Below are 24,949 nucleotides of genomic sequence, written 5' to 3'. Positions count from 1 at the left end.
GAGACTTAAAAGCACTGGATTTGTTTAAATATCTCTAAAAATATAATGAGAAATTCATATTTAAGAGGTTGTGGGCTAAGCCTTCTTCCACAACAGGAGGAAGGTCTGGGACAGTCACTGTGGGTGTGGCTTGCTACTGTCACAGTTGGTGTTGCATTGATTCTGGTACTGCAAAAGGATTGTGTATGTTCTTCTTCTGCAGCCATAACAGAACAGAGCACCATGGTTTCTACATGGGGGGTGTTGTTGGTGGGACCTAAGATGGATGTGATGCTGCTGCCTATTAAAATACTTTAATTTTAAAAAGACCCAATTCTCCTTTATTTACATTTATTCAACAAACACAGATTGAACTGTAGAAACTCAATAATGGCTACCTCTGCAGTTTAAGATATGTACAGTATGTATTCGAGCCCGACCGATATTGGACTTTTGGGGCCGATACTGATATTAGAGAGTAAAAAAATTCAGATACATACATATATATAGAAAGATATGTAATGAAAGGATATTTTACGTTTAACAATAAACTTTATTGTCCAAAATGACATCAGTGCACTGAAACGGTAAACTTCACTGGGAATTAAATAAAATAAACAATGAAAATAAATAACTATAAATAAAAACATGAGAACAAAAATGTGTGTGTATGTGTGTATGTATATATATATATATATATATATATATATATATATATATATATTTAACTAAAAACAAAGGATCAAATATACATAAAATGCAGCCTATATAACTTGACCCGAGCATTTCTACTGCATTATTGCTTCTTAATAAAAGTATTCATATCAGCGCATATCGGAGAATATATGCGCTGATACAGATATATCTGTGATCGGCCGATAAAATCAGCCAACCGATATATCGGTCGGGCTCTAGTATGTATGCAGTTATAATATAGACCATGTAGATGGTTAATTAATCTCAAACATTTGCAAAAATTCTGCAGAAGTCAAGTTCTTTTCTACTTGTCCCACACCGTAACATTTACTCCTACTTCACCATAAATTCATCATGTGCATCATCAGATATTAAACCCTATTTCACCCTCGCCTTCTGTTATCCTAGAATCCAACTGTGTGTGTAATTTTGTGCACTTTGACTGGACAAACAGTGACTGGCAAGTTTTTGATCAGCTGCTGCTGCATGCCAGTGGGTGATGTCACCTCAGCTGTCTGACCAGGCACTCTAAGAAAAGACCTAAATGACTAATTGTCCAACCTCACTGACCCACTTAGCCTCCACTGCTCCTTGGTCTTATTTCCAGACGAACTTGCTGCTAGCGAATCCAGTTAATAATTCACAGGCATGACTGTGGGTTCGTCAGCTGATACAGGCTGCTCTGTTTTCAAGACACACCCAGGGTCAGTCACTAAGTTGGTCAGTCAGTCAGTAGGTTCATCAAGCAAACGGCTAATGCGTATACTGTGCAGTCACTGAGTGAATCACTGAGCTCATTCGTCCTGTAACTGCATGAGTCAGTTCTTTATTTTTCTTTGTTGATGTTATTATTACCCCCTGTTTCTAAATCCAAAAAATGAAATGGACTCTCAAAGGGAACTCTTTTTTGATTAGTTGAAGCCCACACTAGACCAGAGACCAGCTCATTTCACTACAGTTTGAATGATGTTTATAGCCTATATTGCTATTCTATGTGTTGTGCTGGTTGTTTAGTATTTGATATGATTGCCTGTTTTTATGTTCCACTTCTTGTTGCTTGGTGGTACTCAGCGGTTATGAGGGATGTTGGACCTGTTTTCAAAGTGTAGAGGAAGCCAAAGGAAAATAACAAGTGCTGTGCACAGTATGCAGAATACCTTTTAAACAATAGTTGATAAGTGGACTGCTCAACAATGAAACAATGTCCTCAGGGCAGAGAGAAACTTTGGTTACAGTATCAAGCTGGTATGTAAGCCCCAGTGTGTTTGGTAAATACTTGTGTATGTGTGTATGTAAACAACCAAATATCCATCTTTAATTTGATGGTTTCACATTTCTTAATCTGTAAAAAATTTAACCTAAGGATATAAACCGTGAAAAAATCATCAAAAAGATAAATGTGGACTGCTATTTTGATAACATGGCACCTCTCCAGCACTCTGCCAGAATTATTTTATTCAGTGAAAATGACATTTTAAAATTGTGGCTCATATTGCAATAGCAATATAAAATAATCGCAGTATGATTTTTTTTTTTTCATATCATTCAGCCTTACAGTGCACTTTACCTTTTTGTTTTGCACAATTTGTTACTATAGATTCGTTATTGTTTGTTATTTGCACTAGTTGTTGTAATAAACATATTAATAATAATAAACATGTAACATAGTCAAAATCTATAAAGTCAATCTCTTTACCGGCCTTCTCTGAGTGCACAGGGTGCGCATAAGAGCATGTGACTGGTTTTGTGTATTATTTAGTATCATTTGTATTTAATATTAAAGTAAATATTTTTAGGTTTTGGACTGTTGGTCAGACAAAACAAATAATTTGGAGGTGTCATCTCAGACTCTGGAAGCTTGTTTTCACAATTTCCTGAATTATCAGAGACTAAAAGGTTAATTTATTAATAAATAACAATACAGATAATCATTAAATGAATCAATAATGAAAATAATCAGTAGTTGTAACCTTAAAATGAGTGTACATTTAATTCACTAACTCAAATACCTGAATATAGTGTTAAATTACTCCTTAATTATATGCAGACCTTCTGTTTTACTTTGTAATGATATGAAATAGAACATTTGTCTTGTTAGTTTTCTCCTGTACTAAAACAGAATAAACTCAATACAGAAAGTTATATTCACTTCAGAAATTACTTTCAAAAATTACTTTAAGGTTCTTTTACTTCAGTAACTTCTTATCTTCTGCAGCTTTACAGGAATACTGACTCTAGATCAGAGCATTGGGGCTCGTCTGCACCCTCTAATGACTCAGCCAGTGTCTGGGGTTGAGGAGCTGTGGTGAAGGGACACCTTTTACAGGTGGCAAAATCACTCAGTGCTGGTTGAGTCATTCTGAAACTCAGCAGCTCATCACAGGATTTCCTTTCACTGACATGTCCCGATCTGACACTACACTACAGTTAGGGGCCTGTACTTTGGCCGTATTTACTGCAAAACTCTCAGTTGTTTGCTATTTTGATCCCTGCCATGCTTTCTCCAGACTTTCTCCTTGGCAAAAATGTTAACTGTTGGTCGCAGTTTAAAAAGTATTCTTGGAATTTTTTTTTAAATTTAAACTTGTAGACTGTTTACCATGTGTGATAAAGTGTTGATGCCCTGACACTTGTTCTATGCTGGTACCTTAAAGCTGCCAAGGCTGACAAGCTGCATGTCCTTCCTGCTGATCTGGTTACTGACTCAGATATCAGCTCTCCTGGTCACAGAATCCCTTATTAAGCAAGAAGATGGTACAGGACCTGATATTTTCTCCTTTTCATTATTTCACCAGTTATATTAACACATTCATAGCAATAGGTCCAAAGAGTTGGTATACTCCTATACAGTTAATGAAAACACAGAGACATACACATGGTACATTATGCTCTGGTCACTGATCATTGCAATAAGGAGTTGTCATTATTGAATTATACTAAGTCCCTACTGTATGTGTTGGTTTTCACATTCACCAGCTTTGCCTTCCCTCTCTTTCTTTCTCTTGAATATGTATTCACTGTTTAGAGCTTAATTTTAAACAGCTTTGGTCTATTTTGGGATCTCGTTTGCTCAGTGTTACAGATACACATCTCTTGTTTGTTTAATAATTTGCTTTACTCTAAGAGATTAGAAGCTGCGCTGGTAAGAGGCTGATACGAATCAGTGCTCCCTGAGGTTTATCTCTGTCAGTTAGTCTCATGACTGGGTCTTTTCAGGATTCAGGTCTTGCATTTGCTTCATCTGCGATTCTAATGTTGTGAAATGAAACTTTTGAGAAGTCTATTCAAATGTTGTTCAACATGTTCAAAACTATTCATTTCTCAAGAGAAGGTTGCCTTTGTTTTCACAGCAGAATGGAAACCCCCCTACACCCATATACACACATAGTCATTTTACACTATTCTCTTTCCATCACACATCACTCGTCATGTAAAATTTTATATTTAAAAACAAACTAATAGGTTACCGTATACAACAGAATGAGGCGTGTGTGACTGTAACTGATCTTCCACTTCAGGAACTTTTGTAGGGGACCAAGAACCTGAGGAACTCGGCAACTTAGCCTGTTGTTTGAAGCGGAGGAACCAGGGACTAAATTTAGTTACAGGTGCTAAAAAAAAAAGTTCCCTGGTCCAGGAGTAGTACTTCCAAAAGTTTAGGAATTTTAGGGGCAGGCCTGTCCATTTCTGATTGGTCCAACACAGATGCTGCTGCTTCAACTCATGTACCACTTCATAGGTAAAACAATATAGTACTCTACTATGGATATTATGGTGAGGGTCAACATTTCTTGTTGTTTATTAATGTTAAAAACAAAGTTAGCCTTTGCTGTTGTCTTCCTGACTTGTTTTAATAGAAGAGCAAAGAAAGAGAAACAGTGCGAATGAGCTGATAACACAAACGAACAAATGAGAATGATGGGCTGGGGTGGTTGAGAGAGAGCTAGAGAATGAGAGGGAGGGGAACGCCAGTAGAAACAGCAAAGCAAGTGAAGGAGAGAATTGCAACTTGATTTGCTGATTTGTTTCATGGTAGTTGTGTCTTAAAGTATAAATAAATAAAAATCATGTTTCCTATTCATTCATTGATTGTATATCAACTCAAACAGTGTCATGCAGCAGTAAAGTCAAATAACAGGATGACACTGTTTTTTTACTATGTGTGAAACCTATGTTTCAAATGCTGCTGTTGTTTGTTTTTTAATCCACCATAGATCTGATTTGCCTGATCTTCACAGTTCTTCAGGAGCAATGTGGAAATGAAAAAAGGCACTTTTGGTTTCTAATTTAGTTCCTTGGTTTCATTTTTCCTTGAACCTTTGGAGGCTTTAGACTCAGTATCTCAGTACTCACAATTTTAGTCAGATACGTGATTTGTTTACTTGTTTACTATTTACTATTTGTTAACTTGTATAATTCCACAAGTAAATAAGTGTAAGGAGGTGAAGTGTCATAAGTCACAGGGTTGTTGTTCTTGTGAATACTTTCTGTTTCACAAGGACTCACAACACTCTTTATTGCAAATTCTTTATTTGGCGTATTTTTTTTTATTCAGCTTTGTTATTGTCTTTCTTGTGACCTTTGAACTATTTGGAAAGAGCAGAAACTGAAGAAAAATGCAGTTAAGTAGCTGAAGAACTACTGTGGCTGAACAGGTCCACTGTGGACACATCTGCTGGCGTTTGGCTTTGGCTGCAGGTGGAGATCAGGTGTTACATTCAGCCTTGTCAGCTACTGGCCTGTCACGCTTGGCATGGAGTGACTCTGTCCTAGTACAGATGGGAATGTGATATCCATATCCTCAACAGCTGTTGGAAAGACACAGAGAGAAGCTGTCAACAAGAGACTGAAAGAGTGAAACCAAAGTATAACAGAGCTTTGTGAAATGCAGTGTTTGCTCCTATGTGAAAGACACTGAGAGGGTCTAAATCTGGCCTAAATGCAATCAACAGATTGATGAGGTGACGTTTCTGATAAAGCCGAACGGCTTGTTTTTCATCTCTCGGTTGACTGTTGCTCTGATGCTTGCAAATCAGCGCAATACTCACTTTAAGGCTGCTGAAAACCCAGCAGGTGATTGCCTTGATGTGGAGCATCTTTGGTGATTAATGTGCCATCAGAGATTTGTCAGACCCCATGGGGATGCACAGTCCTGCTTTCAGGAATGTCAGTACATCCAGATCTGCAGAAATGTCCTACAATGTGGCTTCAGGATATTTTGTATGTCCTTGGATCAAGCTGGACATTGCAGTGCTCTTTGCCATATGGCGTGCTACCCTGAATCAGACATAACAGTTAATTGTTAGAAGGAGAAGAAAAGCTGGTTGTACATGTATTCTACAGTGGACAGAACGGAAATCCCCAACCTTGTCAGGCTACAAGGCTACATGTCCATCCACCACTGAAGCTGCATGATGCTTTTAGCTACAAAACAAACAGAACATTGTCTGATGACTGTTGCCTTTATGGCTGCCATTATTGCTTTAAGTAACATGCTTGCCATATGTCAGGTTCAAGTTTGTTGGCATAATTCTTTATGGACAGTGTTATTTAATGTTAAATATTGCCCGTTGTAACCGGAGAATATTAAAAGGGACAAAGTCTGAGTGAAGTTTACTGTGGGTGTAGAATTTTCCATCAAGGTGAATAGAAAGCTGTTTTAACAAAAATGTGAACAGAAAAATCAAACAGTCATCTGCAAGACCGCGGAGGCAATGGTTTGCAGTTAAAGAAACACAGCAGGGTTTAAGTAAGAAAGTAAGAACATATATGGAAGTTGTCAGTATAACCGTTCTCTGTTACAAATTAGATAATAATCTGACTTTCTGTTTCTGTCTCTGTCTCTAGACAAGCGGGGAAAAGGTGAGTCGGTTGAGTCTGGTAGACTTGGCTGGAAGTGAGCGAGCAGCAAAGACTGGAGCAGCAGGAGAACGACTGAAGGAGGGAAGCAACATCAACAAGTATGCAAAAGCAGTGAAACACAAATACACAAACCCATGATTGAGTGTTTATCGGGTTGTTTACTTGAATCTTAACCCAGGATTGTTCACTTGCATATAGTCCCACTGCGGTGACTTTATTTTCACTTTTAACCCTTGAAACCCTTAAAAAAGCATCCCGACACAGAAACAGACAGATGCAGACACTAAAGCAGGAACCAGGTGACGCCGACCTATGAGCTGGTACATGAAATAAAATGGAAAGCCCTTGTCCTTAGTGTTTTTGTATGTATGTGTGTGTTTGTCAGGTCTCTGACTACGTTGGGTCTGGTGATCTCGGCTCTGGCTGAACAGGGAACTGCCAAGAACAAGACCAAGTTTGTCCCTTACAGAGACTCTGTTCTGACATGGCTGCTGAAGGTACATGAACGATAAACATACAGGAAAATCATTCTCTCATCCATCTTTATTTTGTTATAAAAGACTTCCCCTGTTTTTATAATTTCTCCCTGCTTCTCTCCTCTTTTTGTCTCTAGGACTGTCTGGGAGGCAACAGTCGCACAGCGATGGTTGCAACTGTGAGTCCGTCTGCAGACAACTATGATGAGACGCTGTCGACGCTGCGTTATGCTGACCGAGCAAAGAACATCGTCAACCATGCTGTGGTTAATGAAGACCCCAACGCTCGCATCATCAGGGAGCTCAGAGAGGAAGTAGAGAAACTGCGAGTACAGCTGACCCAGGCAGAGGTGAGACATCTTTGAAATCTTAGAAATCAGCATTTTAAAAATCTCTGCTTTCCCTTCCTCTCATCTACTGTTTTTTTTCTCCAGTCTTTGAAGGCTCCGGAGTTAAAGGAGCGTCTGGAAGAGTCTGAGAAGTTGATTCAAGAGATGACCATCACCTGGGAGGAGAAGCTTCGCAAAACTGAAGAGATTGCACAGGTAAGACACACAAAAGTGGAAATTGAATGATTAAATTGAATGATTAAATTGATTTTCTGCATTTTTTCAAATCATTTAGATATTTAATCATACACTGTGGTTGTCTTTGTGTGTTTGTAGGAGCGTCAGAAGCAGTTAGAGAGTCTGGGCATTTCCCTGCAGTCCTCAGGGATTAAAGTGGGAGATGACAAGAGCTTTCTTGTCAACCTTAACGCTGATCCTGCGCTAAATGAACTGTTGGTGTACTACCTAAAGGTTCTTACACACTTTGTTCCTCATGCTTAATATTTCGTTATTTATTCTCTTACACAAAATACCAAGCATTATTATCACTATAATTGAATTTACTGTCTGTGTTTGATGCAGGTTGCAATGTCTCTGGCCTCTAAACATTACATCTTAACTCAGCTGCCATAGATGTTTTATTCTCAGCTGATAACGTCTTATAATATCTTGATTGTTGTGTCTCAGGAACACACAAAGGTGGGCTCAGCAGATTCTCAGGACATCCAGTTGTGTGGGATGGGTATCCAGGCAGAACACTGTGTCATTGACATTTCAGCAGAAACTGCTGTTATCCTCACCCCCTACCGCAACGCTCGGTAAGTCACACTAACATAAAAGAGCCAGGTTGCAGTGTGGAGCAGCTAACTGAGTATAGCTCTGTTGGAAGAGCAACGCACCAACAATAGCAGGATGTTTTACCTACATAGACACTGGTGCATTAGCTTTTCACAGTAAATTCTAATGTCCCTGCTGTTTTCTGTTATAGGACATGTGTTAATGGTTCTCCAGTAACCAGCGCTCTGCAGCTTCACCATGGCGACAGAATCTTCTGGGGAAACAACCACTTCTTCAGGTAATTTTATACAAACCTTAAATGTTTGTATGTTATTTGTAATTTTAATAGTGTTTTATATCGTATCACTCACTATGCCATTTAGTCATTTTGCATAAGTTGAACATGTATCTCAGATTTCCGTGATATCCGACCAATGTGTTATGTAGGATTTCCAAACAGGAATTATTTAAGTTGTTGCAAATATGACCTAATTGCTGACAGTGAGTTTATAGCAAATTGACCAAATGATACCATTTGGTCAGAGTTAATAAACTGGACATCCTACCTGCAGGATCAACCTGCCTAAGCGGCGCTCTCGGGGAGCAGAGGATGAAGAGGGTGAGGGTGGTGTAATGAAGAACAGTAGCAGCAGTGAGCAGCTGGATGCAGATGGTGACACAGCCAGCGAAGTGTCCAGTGAAGTCAGCTTCTCCTACGAGTTCGCCCAGACAGAGGTCATGATGAAAGCCCTAGGGAATAATGGTAAGAAAGAGTTAGGTAAATTAAATATCTGTGTGCTGACAGAATATGACTTTGTTTATTTTTCTTTTCTGACTCATCTCTGTTATGTCCTGTCAGATCCCATGCAGGCAGTCCTCCAGTCTCTGGAGAGGCAGCATGAAGAGGAGAAGCGTTCCGCTCTGGAGCGTCAGAGACAGATGTACGAGCAGGAACTCCAGCAGCTCCGCAAGAAGCTAAACCCGGACCGCCTGTCCACAGGCTCCTCGGGAGCGCCAGCGCCTGGCCAGCAAGGTTCAGGACAGCAGTCTCACTACCGCAGCCTGGAGAGACTCAGTATAGGAGGAATGAGCCACTCATCCAGCGCTCAGAGCAGACTGAGGCAGTGGAGTGAGGACAGGTGAGAGCGTCTGTGAGTGTGTAGATACAGTATGTGTATGCGTGTTGTGTTTTGATAAGCCAATGCAAATTTACTATTTTATCTTCCCTTCTCTCCCCTTCCTCCCTGACACCTCCTGCAGGGAGGTGGTGTTGGTGAGGAGTCTCAGAAGGTTGAGGGAGCAGATAGTGAGGGCAAACCTCCTGGTACAAGAAGCCTGTTTCATCGCTGAGGAGCTGGAGCGACACACCGAGTACAGAGTCACTCTGCAGATCCCATCGGACAACCTCAACGCAAACCGCAAGGTCTCACACACACAAACACACTCATGTGCTGGTCTTATGTCTTCTGTTTTTATCATAGGCGATAACCTAACTCTGTGTGTGTGTGTGTCTGTGTGTCTGTGTGTGTCTGTGTGTGTGTAGAGGGATGCTGTGCTCAGTGAACCAGCCATTCAGGTTAGACGTCGTTGTCGAGGGAAACAGATCTGGAGTTTGGAGAAGATGGAGAACCGTCTGGTGGACATGAGAGAGCTCTACCAGGAGTGGCAGGACTACCACCTCCATCACCATGACAACCCAGTGAGTTTCCTTGACAATATTGCCATTTCAAGTTATAATAACCCTGTCTGGCCACTATGACAGCACCATCAATAAGACAACACGAATACAGTATATGACTCTATTAATTATGTAATGAGGACATACCCTTTGGGCAGGTTTTGGAACAAACATAGATAATAAACATTGTTGATGCTAATGTGATTAAAACATGCTTAAACTTAATTGTCGTAAAAATGTTCTTATTTTTCCTCGTCTAGGTGATGCGCTCATATTTCCGTCGAGCTGACCCGTTCTTTGACGAGCAGGAAAACCACAGTCTGATCGGCGTTGCCAATGTCTTCCTCTCCTGTCTCTTCTACGACGTCAAGCTGCAATATGCCATTCCCATCATCAACCAGAAGGGAGAGGTAGGGAGTCACATACTGTTGATAGTCAAACACATTAAGAATTGAATTATTTTGTGTAGAATTCGAGAGGGAAAGATGTCAGGGTCAAAACTTACATTGAGACCATAATCTTGTTATTGGAATGATTTATGCAATGATACCAAAATTCTAGGGGAAGATAAAAGAGGTAAAAAGACAATGGGATGAGTAAATAGTAAGTCTGCCACTCACCAGCTGACATCTTCCACGCTTCATCTGTTTTCTGTGTTTTCCCTCTTGTCCCTGTGGCCAGGTTGCAGGCCGTCTCCATGTGGAGGTAGTGAGGGTTGGTGGAGGCTTAGAAGACAACATGGCTGGAGGAGATGAACCAGACAACAACCAAGACGGTGAAATCCAAGATCGCAAACTTGTGTGCATGGTAAGATCATCAGAGAGAGTGTGTTACATTCAGACCTGGAACAGTCAGTAGTTTAAAATCATTCCCAGAGCTTTGTTCTATAATTCAGGGAGTACTAAGTGCTCAATCTACTTTATTTTAAAAAATTGAGATTTTGTATTTTAATTTCAATGCACATTATATGTTTAAATGACCTTTGACCTGTGTATGCTCTACAGATTAAGATCCTGCAGGCCACTGGTCTTCCCCAGTACCTGTCCAACTTCGTCTTCTGTCAGTACTCATTCTGGGACCAGCCTGAGCCCATCATTGTGGCTCCTGAAGTCGACCCATCATCCTCGTCACCCAGCACCAAAGACCCACACTGCATGGTGGTGTTTGACAGCTGCAAGGTGAACAACTGGAGGGAGGGAGAAGAATTTTATGAGGCTTATACGAACAAATCTAAAAGCTTTCATGAATTATGTATGGGTTGTTGGGTTAACCATTGTTGTGTGCAGATATTTTTATAACGGGGGGGGCTAATATGTTGTCGGTATGACACTGGCCTCTATGGATACTGTAGGAGCTGGCTGTGTCAGTGACCGAGGATTTCATCGAGTACCTCACGGAGGGAGCAGTTGCCATCGAGGTTTATGGACACAGGCAGGCAGATGCAGGCAGGAACCCCGCCCTGTGGGACCTCAGCATCATCCAGGCCAAGACACGCACACTACGAGACAGGTATACACACATACACACTCATCTTTGACTCTTACTTTGGCTTGCAAGACTAGCTATCCAGTGAGTGATGAAAAACCAGTGCTCTTTTGTTTCATAGATGTGTTGATAATGTTCGTTTTTGCAGATGGAGTGAGGTGATGCGTCGTCTGGAGCTGTGGATTCAAATCCTGGAGATAAATGAGAACGGAGACTTTGTCCCAGTGGAAGTGGTTCCTGCCAGAGATGTAAGGACCGGTGGAATCTTCCAGCTTCGACAGGTATGGATAAACACTGACACAGCCACAATAAACAAGGTTGCAGCAGGTTGAACCAGCAAACTTGAGCTGAAGCCAACTTCTAAATATTTTCAAACTAACGTCCTGTCTTCTACACTTCTGTGTTATGCTCCCCTGTCCCTCCCTTCCCATCTCCAGGGTCAGTCAAGGCGAATCCAGGTGGACGTGCGTTCAGTCCAGGACTCGGGCACCATGCCTCTGATATCAGAGATAGTGCTTGCAGTGTCAGTGGGCTGTGTGGAGATCAGAAACACCACAGCAAACCAGGAAATAGACGAGATGGACAGTTATCAGGTAACACTGTCTACAGGCTGTTCTGTTCTTCTTTCAGTAAGTCTTAAATCGACTTGCAGCTGAATTGAAGCCAAAGGTGATTAACTGGCTGGTTTGTTGGACAGGAAAGAGATCTGGAACGTTTGCGGCGGCAGTGGCTAGCAGCTCTGACCAAGAGACAGGAATACCTCGATCAACACCTGCAGAGCCTGGTCAGCAAAGCAGGTAAGACACAAATACACATCATTATACACATACTGTACATTTAAAAACTCACACCACACCCAACATACATTAAAAAAGGTGTAACACCACCCTCTATAGCCTGCAGGCGTCTTCACAGTTAGCCAGTTAAATTTAGGTGGTTTTCAGTGAAGGAGGTGTTTAATGTTTGAGCGCTGTTGTGTGCACAGAAAAGACAGAGGATGACATGGAGAGGGAGGCTCAGCTGCTGGAGTGGCGCTTGACTCTGACAGAAGAAAGAAACGCTGTCATGGTGCCCTCTGCTGGCAGCGGCATCCCTGGAGCACCTGCTGAATGGTATGTCACAAGTCAGGATGTGTTTGTGTCTCTGATTTGATTTAATTAATGTTTCCTCATGATTGGTCAAACTTTATCACTTCGAGGCATAAAGGTACAGACAAACACGCCTTTAAATCACAATTTGTTTTGCACGTCTGTTCACAGGGTTCCTCTGCCAGGCATGGAGACTCATATTCCTGTCCTCTTCCTGAACCTCAAACGTACGTCACTTCCACACACTGATTCTAAGCAAAATGGCGTGACTTTACTATTGTATTTTGATCTGTATTATATAATTTTGTAAGAATAAACTCAATCATTTTCTCTGGTTGAGTAATTTGTTCTTGATCAACTGTTTTTCTTCTCTCAAGGTGCTTGTCAATGTTTTTGTTGTTGTTGTTTTTTTCAGCCGATGACCTCAGCTCTCAAGACCAGTTTGAGGTTCCTGAGGCTGGAGGCTGGGATGCCACCCTGAGTGGAGAAGATGAGGATGACTTCTTCGATCTGCAAATTGTCAAACACTACGACGGAGAGGTGGGGATAGACCTGCAGTAATGTTCTGAGAAATTCCTGCAGTCCATTTTGGTAACAGGTTAATTCACCAGTTGTGTTTGTCAACCCCACAGGTAAAAGCAGAGGCATCATGGGACTCCACCGTCCATGAGTGCCCCCAGCTCAGTCGTGGGGGAGCGTGGCCTGAGCAGCGAGTGTACCTCACAGTTAGAGTGGTGGTTCAGCTCAGCCATCCTGCTGACATGCAGCTGGTCCTGAGGAAAAGAATCTGCGTTAATGTTAACCCTGGCCGCCAGGGGTTTGCCCACAACTTTCTGAGAAGGATGTCCACCCGCAGCACCATACCAGGCTGTGGAGTCACATTCGAGGTGGTCTCCAACATCCCCGGGGTAAGGAAATGAAAAGATGTCAGAAATTCTTTGTTGAGTGGGGTGGATTACTGAACACAAATCTTTATGATGTTTTGTCCCATCAGGACGCCCCTGGATCAGAAGACAGGGAGATGTTGGCCCGGCTCGCTGCCAGCGCACACAACAGCCAGTCAGCTGATGATGAAGCTGCTATTGAGAAATACCTCCGAAGTGTCCTGAGCCTGGAGAACATCCTGACTCTGGATAGACTCAGACAGGTAGATGGAGACATACAGTCTGAGGCAGATAAACATGATACATTTTTAAAGCAAAATTAGCGAGTATAAGCAGGTTTTTTAAGTGCAGCAAAACTCACTAAAAAAAGGCGATTGACTCCTTTCACACTCCAAGATGAGTTTCCTTTCTGTTAGGACTGAGGACACACACACACAACTGCAGGGAGCAACAGCATCAAATGTTAGAACACACAGACACAGATAATGGGGAGGGAATATCCTCACAGATTCAAAGAATGAGCTATTAGCTGCCACACAGGCTGGTAAAATGTATCTGTCATGTTTCATCCCCGGGTAGGTGCTCCTGTAAGTGTCACAGCCTCTGTGTGAGACGCTTCGGTCAGTGAATGCGTGTTTTTAAAACTTATCGAGCGCAGCTACACTTTCCGCTGAGAGTGTCTCTGTCTTAACAGCACCGCGCTGGGCAGGTAAAAATTACCGTGTTCACCGAGGTGTCGTATCACTGCTGATCCGAACTGGAGCCAATAAATACCAGTGTCTACTGCAGAGTCATTTGAACCGCAAGTGAATGCAGATTGTACCCTTTGACACTGACAACATAAACCAGATGTTAGTGCATTTGTTTTAACACACATGGCAAAATATTAAAGTAAATTTTGTGTGTGTGTTATAGGAGGTGGCAGTGAAGGAGCAACTGGCTGGCCGAGGGAGGAGCAACAGACGCAGCCTGAGTTCTCCTTCTGTCCACAGGGTAAAACACAAATACAACACTAATAAATACCAGTATACTATACTATGAGATGATGAAAATATACTGACACTAACATAATACAATTTTTCTCAATATACTCCCTGTCTATCCTCAGCTGTCTGGAAGTAGACAAGACTTATCCACAACCTGCCTGCTGGATGATAAGGTAACACTTTTTGCCTTTTGTTCACTCTTCAGCATGTAGATACAAAACTAGTACAGATATCGTATATAGTATAGTTCTCCACACATATTACAGCTCTGATGCCACATTTCATTATTTTGAAACCAATGTCCTGTCGTCTTTCTGCCATCTACTTCTCAGGGTCGATGGGAGAGTCAGCAGGATATCTTCATGCCCTCTCACCGCACCCTACCACGCCCAGCCTCCTCCCCTTCCACCTACTCCACCTCCCCTTCCTCATCCCCTACTCCCTTCGCTATGACCCCCCCACAGAACCAGGAACCAGAGCCAGGTAAAGTTCCTCGATTTACCCCCACTACCTCTCCTCTCCCCCATAAATACCTTTTGACCCCCCTCAATACTCCTCCATTTTACTCTCTTATCCATCCTTCTTTCCTCTCTTGTTTTCCACCTGGGTTTTTAATTCTGAGACCCTCTCCTCCTAGTCTTGCCCCCTCTTCCATTCTTCTTCTGTCTGATGTTGCCATAACACCACCTTTTTACTACACCATCTCATGTTTCATAGTTTACATTAGAAAATGCTGGGTTTCCACTCTGTTCCCATCATTTCCAGCAAATATCATGTGTAATATCTCCCCTCATACCTCCCTCTTTTGGCATCATGCCTGTACATCTCTGCTGCTGTGAATTTCTTTCTCCTTTCTCCTCATATTTATCAGTAAATCACTCTTTGTCTGGTCTGATCAATCTGATTATTTCTGTCAGCTAGCTGATTCATAGTGATTTCTTTTCCATGTCAGTCAGAATTCATGTTACTGTGACATGCTTTTAAATTAATTCTGTTTTAAAAAATGAACAGAATTAATTGATTTTGATTAATTTCATGCTTCAGTGATTAGAATGTTATCTTCACTGTAATGGCTAAATCAACCATCTGTGCCGGCTGATGTTTTCTCCTGTCAGTCTATCACTGTGTTTGGGTTTTTGCCATTTCCTGAACTCTTTCTCAACTTCCTGTCTTAATCTTTCACATCTCCTCTACCTCCCGCACCTCCTCTTGTTTCCTCGCTTCCTACTTCTCTTTCTACCTCCTCTTCCTCCTCTCTCACCTTCCCACCCCCTCCCCCCAGGTCGTTCAGGACTTGCTGCCTCTTATCTTTCAGTTAAGGCGCTGGTTCCTCAGATGCCCAAACTGCTCAAGTCTCTGTTTCCGGTGCGAGATGACAAGAAGGAGCTGAGACCATCGCCGCACAACCAGCAGGTCAGCAGAGATGGGATAGTAGAGCTCAGTGACATGGAGCACACACCTTTTCTCTTGTCTTAACAGTTACAGTCAAGGTGCCCTTTGAGGATGGCATTTTCATTTTCTTCAATGGAAAGTTCATTTTCAGTGGAGCTTTATGTAATTGTGTTTAAATGCACATGGTAGGATCCAGTCAACTTTGCTGGAGGAATAAATGTCAAAATATACTAGACTGGTAGAACCAGTACATTATGGGTGAAGTGAACATGCATACATGTACCCTTATTTCCTTGTCCTGACCTTGTTTGTTGTTACTCAGCAGCATGTACCGCGCATCATGACATCATCAGGAGGGGATGACAACCGACTCAAAACTGAGACGGTGAGACTGTGCCCCGTCCTTGCTGCCCTCATATGTTGACTTTTATTGCCTCTGTTGGTTATCAGTAGCTGTTAGCTCAGATTTGATTTAGCACTCATACTTTACCAATATAGGGTTTAGACTCATGCCAAAGCAGCACAGAGGGCTTTGTTGTATATTTGTCATTGATAAAATAATTTTTCTGGATAACCTCTTCTGTATTTATCAAGTATTCATATTCAGGTGCACAGCATTACAGGAGAGGTTCACATTTGTTTTCAAGTCTATCTCAATACAACATGCAAATATTCACATTGAAAGCATTATTGATCACGTTATCTCTGTATGTCCATACTGACCACAGAGAAAATTAGATTTAAACTTCCCTTTTGTTGGGCAGAGAGTTCAAAATTTAAGAAGCAGAGACAGACATGCTAATTGTTAGAGCCTATTATTGAAAACCTCTCCTCTACATTTTCCATAATTCAACTCAACTCTTTCATTAACCCCTGCTTCTTTCACCCTCCAGTTTGTAATACAGGCTTTCTATCAAAACACATCTCAAATCTAAGTTAGGCTTTTTTTCTTTTTTTTCAAACTTTAGAAAGCTCCTCCGGAGCCACAGAAGATGCCCTACAACTATGGTCACAGTAGCAGTCCCCCTGTTGAGTAAATTGAACTTCATGTGTAAAATTGGTGGAGTGCCCTTTTAATGAACTCCAGTATTATTTATTTACAGTCCTCCAGTACACTTATAAATTCAATCTTAAAATGAGTCTCCAGCGGTCTGAGTAAAACAGATCAAGTGGGAATCTTCCAGAGTTATTGTCGAATTAATATCACACTACAAACACAGAACCTCCAGAGGAAACTTGATTTGACAAACTTAGACCACAAAAGTCTCATATTATTATCACTCTTTGTGGTCAGTATGGAGAGGAGAGAAAATAACAAGAACCATTAACCTTCTCAGTGTTCATATGGACACGTCAATATTATTTTAAGAATGTGAATCTATCTTGTAACCCCAGTTACATTCTTGAGTCTGAAATCATAAAATCATCTACTGCCACCATGTTCGGTAGTAGTTCTGGTTCCACATTGGTTCCTGATCTGGTCCAGAGTTCATAGGGTAAATGAGGAAAAGAGTAGCAGATGATGGAAATGGTCCCAAAAATAATACACACAACATACTGTAAACTTTGCTCCTTCCTGTTTGCCCAAAAGATGACTGTCAAGTTTTGGGGGAAGTTGATCATTAGTGCTGATTACTGTTTTATTTTGCCTTGTCTGCATGCTCTCATCTGTTCCTCTGTTCCTGCGGCAACTGTGGGTTTCCTGTACACTGCTTTTCTGCAGCCCCCAACCAAAGACAGGCGGGCAGAGTTCCCAGAAGTCCCTCCTCTTCCTGTGCATGACCCGCATGACACCACCCCCCTCAGCCCCCTCAGCCAGTCGTCCAGCGGCTACTTCTCCACTAGTGTTTCTACAGTCACCCTGTCTGACGTTCTCCAACCCTCCTCCTCGTCTTCCTCCCTCCTGGCTGCTGAGACTACGTTACCCACAAACCCCCCGCAGCAGGGTGCTGACAGGAACGATGTTGTGACCTCTCCTTCTCAGTGTGGTGCCAAGATGGCTGTCGTCGCTCCATCTTCAAACAGCTCAGCCAATCACAACAACGTCACAGCGGAAAACTCCTTTTCTAAACAGAGGCTGGTAAACTCAGGAGGAGGAGGAGGAGGTGAAGGGTTTGAACAGCTGGAGATCTTTGTGGACGACGAAGAGCATAGCCATGACGACAATCTGCCTGATTGGCTGACAGAAGGGGCATATGTTACAGTAGGAGGCAATAAGGCGGGGACAGTGCGCTACGTGGGAGTGACGCAGTTTGCTGAGGGAGTGTGGGTGGGGGTGGAGCTGGACACACCTGTAGGTAGGTGCACAATTAAAGCAGTCAGTTCAACTACATCACACAATTAATTGGGAACCGGCTTCCTCAAGCATCCGATTATGGGAGCTGGAAATGAGTTTGTCATTTAAAAAATACTCTTATAGTGTTCACTTTTGATTGGTGGTGATGATCCTCACTGTTTTCTTCCTACAGGTAAGAATGACGGTTCAGTCGGAGGGCATCGGTATTTCCACTGTAAACCGGGCTATGGGGTGCTGGTTCGCCCAGACCGGCTGTCCAGTCGCGATCAGACCAGTCGGCGGACAGGAGAGTTTGCTCCTCCCGCCCACGTCCCCGTCCTCCGAAGAGAAGCCATTGTTTCCCGGAGTAGAGAGAGCCGCAAATCCTGGAGCAGTTGAGACAGGGAAACTAGGAGCTGGATGGGAGAGATGAACTCCTCACAGCCCCCCTACTCCTCCTCCACTTCCTCCTCCCTTATCCTCCCAGCTATGCAACAGGCTCACACATCAGAACTGACTTACTGCCTACCGCCATCCCTACAGTAGGAAACTACACTCACAACATCCATTCACAGTTAATGGATACAAACAGAATAAAGACAGTGAAGAGACTATTCAGAAGGAATGCAAGTAAGATGATGAAAGACTATGCAGAGAATATAGAAGTCCATGGAAGGACTATTTATCATGTGGGAAGATAATGCTAAATTAATGGTGGTCAATGGGAAGACTGCTGAGAGTGAATGGAAGCAGACCTTATCATATTGGGAGCGTCAGAGCTCTCTAGGGGTGGAGTTGGAACGCTGCAGATGGGATGATTTGATGATATTCAGGGATGCAAACCAGACATGAGTCATGTTTTTGTTCCCAGGTCACATCTGTGAGTATGTTTCAAATTTGATGAAATGATCAGACTTTTGCTGCATCTCCACCTGTGATGTGTTTGCATCCCTGGATATGATGTCTCTCCCCGGTGGTCCTGAGATGCAATGTCCCAGAACTGCGTGCTCCAGCTGCCACTCCCCCGAACTCTCTTGGTCTCATCTGCAGACCGACACTTTGACTCACCCTCCTGGACTCCTTTTCTTTTCTCTCGAGGATAGATTCTCCCAGAATGTGCCTTCACCATGGCTTGGTTTGCATTTGTTTTTCTGTGTATTTAATTTCTATTAGCTTTGTCTGTGTTGATGAGAATGCCTTGTGCTAACTTGTGCTAAGTGTGAGGTGATCTCAGGGACTGTAGAGGGGAAAGGCTAAGGAGGGGTGTGCGTGCTGTGTGTTTTTGTGTGTGTATTTGTAAATGTTGTACAGTGTTGACCTGTGTGCACAAGTTGATATTGTAGTCATGTCGGTGTTAAAGACTAGATGTGTAGAGCAGGAGAAGTGTGTGTCCCTGTTGGACAAAGCCACTGTGGGAGCAAGTTGTTTGTACTGGGAGGGATTTAAGTCGATTTTGCACTGGAGACGTTGGATAAGAAGTTTCTGTACGTGAGGAGAATGTGTCTGTGGTCGGACGACGTGGTAACAGACTCCGTGAGGCTGTTGTAATGTGGCGATGTCTATGACGGTGTTACATTAGAGAATTCTCTCCATCTGACTGGGCTCTCTGGACGTCTGTGTCTGACAGCAAGTGTCCTGGTCGTCCTCTGTAAGTGACTGACGACACTCTGCTGTCTATAGAGTAGTAGTTTGGCGTTGTGTTGGTGGAGATTGGCACGTGTAGGTGTTTAGGAAATGAAAGTGAGACGGACACGCAGAAATCCTGCTGGGACTTTCACACTTGGGAGGAAATCAATTTGCTTCTATGCATTTGATCTGTTTTAAAATAGTTTTTAACTTTTATTTTTAAATGAGTGACACAACTGGGAGAATGAACTACGAGCACGTTTTGGGAAAGTGTTAACACAGAAGCAGTTTGGAATGATTGAACATTCCTGACGCATCTGTTGAAGATGATGAAGATGATGGGACAGACTTTGAGATTTTTTTTTTATTGAACATTCCAGAGGGACTTTAACATTGTATACTGACCTTGATCCTGTGTATTCATTTACGGAGAAGCATTGGCAGTGCACCACAGCACTGTTTCATACTTAATGTATACCATAAATTTATGAGGACTTTGGACAAGAGAGAGTTGCCTTGTGGGAGATGTAGGTTCCCGCATTAGTCAGGATATCTCGGCCTCTGCTGCTTCGACGTGGACGATTCTTTTCTTAACTTGTCTCGAACTTTGTGGAATCACTAAACTAAATTGCTGGAGACTCTGGTCAGTGTATAGTGTTTGGTTTGAGTTGTCCTGAGTCTCACCAAGTGAGCGTTCGGCATGTGCTGATTTAATGGTGAAAAATTTATATTTCAACATAATGTGGGATACGCAGCCAGGCGAGGTTCATATCCGAAATAGTGACAAACCTGAATATGTTGACATTATTATTGATGTCAGGTTGTGTCGTCATGGGCTGTTTCTATGGTAACAGTTAATTATTGTATACAAAAGAATCTGTAACGATTTCTGATAATATAACGATTCATATAAATACATTATATGGAATTGTACATGTGCATGTAAAGGCACTCAGTATATCCAAACAACATCATCGTTATGGATACAATATTTTTTTTCCATTCCTATACATATGATATATATATCATGCGTTTCTTAATTCAAGAAGCGGGATTTTACTATTTATATTTAAATGCTTGTACACATGCCTTTATCGCATGAAAATTCATAAAGTCTTTTATTTTAATAAATCTTGCACAAATGATTCCATGAAAATTGCTGCTATTAGCATTGTAAATTTAACTGTAAATGGATCAGTTGATTTATCTAACACTCTTACTGTATACTAGATTGGAGTTCGGTAATTTTATTTTTTTTCTTCTTCTTTTTTAAATCCCAGATGGAGAAACTAATGTCAACGCTTCAGTTCAGTGGCCAATATATTTTTAATGAAGCAGTAAAATTTTGAAAATTAGGCACTTTGTTATGCAAGCCTTGAAAAAAGAGACGGTTAGAACATTTTCTGGGTGAAAAATCACGTCTGCATTGATTTTTAAAGAGGAATGAGGAAACTCTAATGTTGGAGGTGAATTAAAGCTGAAGTATGAGACAAGGAGACGGTATATCACCAGTCTAGTTATTTATTACTGGCCTTAAAGCCCAGGACCCTGGAGTTCTCTGATTGGTTGTTTACTACAGGTGGCAGTCTGGTATGTTATTGGTCGGCAGGTTGTGAAGTGGTACGTAGGTTGGACTCTTGTTGGTTCAGTTATTTTTATAAAATTGTGGTTCATAATAGTTATGTGGTAATAAAGGAAGACAGTAAAGTTTTCTCATGTATTGTTTGTGTAGCGTGAGTGTGTGAGAACGTGGGGTGGACCTTGCTTTGATTCAGTTTTGTCAGTGGGTCCTCGCCAGGATGAGAAATGACCGCCAGCAGCCACTTTACTTATGATACTTCAGACATGTATCTGGGTTTGACAGACCTCCACCCTCGATGAATCTAAACCTCCAGTTTCTGTGGCTGGTGGTCGTTCCCGTCCTGGTCTGTGCTCTGACACTGTTGTATGGGTCTGAGATCACTTCAGGCTTCTGTATGTTCCTTTATGTTATTGTGCCTCAGAAACCACATGACCATGTATCTTCCACACACTGTTTCCATATCGACGCTTCAATTCATTTGCACAAAAGTCTCCAGAGGGAATCGCAGAGTTTATTTCTGGAACACTTGTATATGTGAGAAGAAAATACAACCAGATTTTTCTATGACTCAGTGTTCTCAAGTTACCTGCTGTTCTTTAAACTGTACTAAACATTGTTTTCATTCTCTGCGTTTGGGTTTTTAGAGCGATGTTCTGCCTTTCAAGTAAAAAAGAAAAAAAAGAAGATTGGTTATGTTGTGAGATAGTATTTTACATGACAACAGAGCTAAGCTCAGATGTAGTGGTAAGATACGACAACAAAAACATTTGTCTTTTCTTCCAGGACACCTGCTCTGTTACTATCCACACAGTTTGCAGCATCATATATGCATTAGTTTTTCAGGTTGAGTGTGACGCTGACATTAGATAGAAAAAGTACAGCTTGTGGGCTGCGTGATGCACATGATCCGCAGAGCAACAACAGCCCTTGCAATAAGGAAGTGTAAAAAGAGAAAACTAGCTTCAGTGATAACTGTTCTGAATGGACTTTGTGTTGTGTCCATCTCTGCCACTGTAGAGATTAGAGCAAAGCCATCAGCAGTATTATTTATGTGACCATCAACCACCTGAACCACATTTAGTTCTAACTCTTATTGATGTGATTTGTGTCAGAGCATATTCACACCGTATATTGATCTGTAAAAGTTTTCAGTCCCTCACAAAGTTTCTTATTTTACTGTTTTATTCTTGTTGGTTTCTTGTCTGAAGTGCTTCTTTTTGCTCAGAATTGGTCCCATATCTTCGTTGCATTCACCTCCTGTTGCATTTCCTGCAGCTGTGCGCTAACTACGGGACCACTGGCCTGGACCAACATGTCTTGTCCCGCTGCCTTAATGTGGCCTTCAACCTGGAGCCAGACTGGTTTTAGCAGGAATAATCCCTTCGAACTAAAACATGCTGTTCTCTAAACCCTCGGTGTGCTGTGCTGTTTAAGAGGGTCATTCCAAAACCATATGAACCAATTCTACTTTAAAAAATATACTTAGTTATGCATCATTTTTTTTAATAGTTTATCAGTTAGTTGTGAGTCATTTGGTCACAGAAGCTGTCAGGTTTTCTTGACTCTTTTCAACTAGAAGGAGGGCCGTTGTGTCGCCCCCTGGTGGCTGCTGTCAAACCTCAGTCATTCCACACAGGGAATTTTATATACAACCAGAAAATCATCAAAGTCAGTGGAATTGCAACCCACCACTGGCCCACAGCAGCATGCCTGACAGCTTCTGCCGCCTGCCTGGGATCAGATTGAATCTTGAAAATCTTCTAAGCAGCAGTTTTTTGGATTTATGTCAACTGGTGTTCCTGCCTTTGGTAGTGAGTTTTCACCATGTTGCTACCTCTGTCGCTGCTCTTGGTCATCCAGGTTGTTCTACCAACTTCTTTCCCGATGCCTTCTAGCTGACAAAGAGTTGAACCTGCTTCACTGCTGAACTGGCTGCATCCAGTTCACTTTCTTTGTGTTCTCACATATTAATATAATCCACACAAACGAGCAATACGTGGCTGTTAGGTTAATGCAACGCAGCCTTTTTTTTTTTCTTTTTTTTTTTTGGCATTGACAGCTGGGTCTGCTTTCCAGGAAAAATTCACATACAGCTGCTCCTTGGTGCATTTTAAAGGCAGTTGGTATCAATACTCCTCCTAGGTACCTGCAGCCATAATAAACTGAGCTGTGTAATAATGGAAGGCCTATAGAAGATGAAGGAGGGGGCTTGGTGCTTTGCTAAGTCAGGGAGTTATACCTGCAAAAAAAAAAAAAAAAAAAGCCCCTCCAGTCCCTGAAACCTTTCACAGTTTACCTGAAGAGAAATTAGAATCATCAAATGTGGGTTTAATGTGGCCTCGGTCTGGTCAACAGTATTACTAGATCTCGATCATACTAACTAATCATTATCAATCATTGCTACTGTTGATTCTGTGGACCGGGTTTGTCTTGATGTGTCATTTGTATGTGTGAGTGCACCATCGGAGTGGTTGTTCTGTGTATGTATGTATGTGTATATATGCGCATATTAAGACTTATAAAAAGAGAAATCTGAGCACAAGTTTGGGTTTTGATTAATTTAATTGTTTTATGTAATTCTATGCTGCAATCCAAAGAATAAACATGTATTATAATACATTTATAATTTTCATTTTTTATCATCTGAACAGTAATCTGGCAAGAAGAAAATAAAAAAAGGAAGATTAACAAGAGTATTTGATTTTTTATTTGTACCAAACTGCTTTAATGTGGGAGACTGATAAAGCATGTAGTGTTGTCGCAGTCCACCACTTTGATGCAGGAACAAAGACAAAGTTGTCACAGCTCGGAAGGTAAGTGGGAACTAAAATCCTGTGATGTTTGTTGCTGGAGAAATATAAAATATACTGACAATTTTTTTTTTTGTTTGTTTTGAAGAGGTGAAATGAAAGCGTCGCTTCTCTGGAAGATTTCTCAAAACAAACCGGGCTGTTCTGTGCAGACGCACTGAAAGGCAAGTGAATTAAAACTCATGAAAAACGTCCCCAAAATACTTTTTTCTCTTGCTTCTCAAGGGTCGCTTTCACAAAAACTTAGAAAAGTGATCCTGGCCCCCCAAAAAATCCCTTGCCTTTCAGGGCTTCCGTAGTTCTCACTTAAAATCATCTACTTTCCTATAAGTATTCCAACTCGAGTCCACTTACTCGCATTTTCCAGAGTTTTCAACCATATCGCTCGGGTCATCATCAGCGGATGAAGCGAGCTGGGTTGTCATGGAGATGGATTTTTACTGGTATGTAAGCTCAGCAGCTTGTCGTTGGTCCAGCTGTCATCTTCCAAACTCCATCCTCTGATGAAGACTGTGATACAGCTGAAAGCTCAGAAAAAGCTAGTAAGTGGACCTTGGGTATGGATTGCTTTCTCCAGTTGCTCTCAATTAGTGTTTTCTTTTAACATAACAACACACTGGATTATTGCATTAGTCATAGTACTGATATAAGGTTGTCTGACTAATATGGAGGTGTTTTACATTGAGACATTTTTAAATGTTCTCAATTTTTACTTTGAGCGAAAAGGTGGCACAAGAACACAAATTAATCCGCAGATGTTTCAACAGGTTATTTCACATGTATGTATTTCACATTTCTGTGTTTGTGTTTTTGACTGCCTTTCTCTCTGGCTTGAAGTGGGTGGGGCTGAGTTGGTTACTGTCGACCAAATTCGATCAAACCACAACCACATGGTCCTAATGAACAGAATATTTTATTTATTTTCAAAAATTGAATTGAGATTGTTGCTGATTTAGTCGTCAATATTTAATGTTCAAGAAAAAAATTTTCAGGGTTGAGCAGCTGATGGACACATGCTGCTGAA

The 24,949-nt window shown here is 41.7% G+C and overlaps 1 protein-coding gene across 5 annotated transcripts in view; it reads left to right on the top strand.

Moving 5' to 3' along the window:
- Positions 1-23,734, top strand: part of kif13ba (kinesin family member 13Ba) — a 48,444-nt gene extending 24,710 nt beyond the window's left edge. For 2 of the 5 annotated variants that reach the window (XM_087180203.1, XM_023429645.2), the window contains 30 exons: positions 6,523-6,635; positions 6,923-7,034; positions 7,151-7,363; positions 7,448-7,558; positions 7,679-7,813; positions 8,030-8,160; positions 8,331-8,417; positions 8,692-8,882; positions 8,979-9,258; positions 9,380-9,542; positions 9,663-9,818; positions 10,058-10,207; positions 10,479-10,604; positions 10,802-10,975; positions 11,149-11,306; positions 11,431-11,563; positions 11,720-11,875; positions 11,980-12,079; positions 12,268-12,394; positions 12,542-12,597; positions 12,786-12,910; positions 13,003-13,278; positions 13,365-13,517; positions 14,170-14,247; positions 14,363-14,413; positions 14,573-14,723; positions 15,523-15,653; positions 15,955-16,017; positions 17,356-17,929; positions 18,101-23,734. In XM_087180203.1, coding sequence (XP_087036329.1) covers positions 6,523-6,635; positions 6,923-7,034; positions 7,151-7,363; positions 7,448-7,558; positions 7,679-7,813; positions 8,030-8,160; positions 8,331-8,417; positions 8,692-8,882; positions 8,979-9,258; positions 9,380-9,542; positions 9,663-9,818; positions 10,058-10,207; positions 10,479-10,604; positions 10,802-10,975; positions 11,149-11,306; positions 11,431-11,563; positions 11,720-11,875; positions 11,980-12,079; positions 12,268-12,394; positions 12,542-12,597; positions 12,786-12,910; positions 13,003-13,278; positions 13,365-13,517; positions 14,170-14,247; positions 14,363-14,413; positions 14,573-14,723; positions 15,523-15,653; positions 15,955-16,017; positions 17,356-17,929; positions 18,101-18,306 — 4,680 coding nt within the window. In that variant the 3' untranslated portion in view covers positions 18,307-23,734. The remainder of the gene's footprint in view (positions 1-6,522; positions 6,636-6,922; positions 7,035-7,150; positions 7,364-7,447; positions 7,559-7,678; positions 7,814-8,029; positions 8,161-8,330; positions 8,418-8,691; positions 8,883-8,978; positions 9,259-9,379; positions 9,543-9,662; positions 9,819-10,057; positions 10,208-10,478; positions 10,605-10,801; positions 10,976-11,148; positions 11,307-11,430; positions 11,564-11,719; positions 11,876-11,979; positions 12,080-12,267; positions 12,395-12,541; positions 12,598-12,785; positions 12,911-13,002; positions 13,279-13,364; positions 13,518-14,169; positions 14,248-14,362; positions 14,414-14,572; positions 14,724-15,522; positions 15,654-15,954; positions 16,018-17,355; positions 17,930-18,100) is intronic. The other 3 variants (XM_087180205.1, XM_023429646.2, XM_087180204.1) reach the window with 3 other exon arrangements.
- Positions 23,735-24,949: the final 1,215 nt, after the last annotated feature.

This window comes from Seriola lalandi, unplaced genomic scaffold, assembly GCF_002814215.2.
Source record: "Seriola lalandi dorsalis isolate HSWRI2012SDOR001 ecotype SW California unplaced genomic scaffold, Sedor1 jcf7180002054898, whole genome shotgun sequence".
NCBI lineage: Eukaryota > Metazoa > Chordata > Actinopteri > Carangiformes > Carangidae > Seriola > Seriola lalandi.
This window is presented reverse-complemented; position numbering and strand designations above follow the sequence as displayed.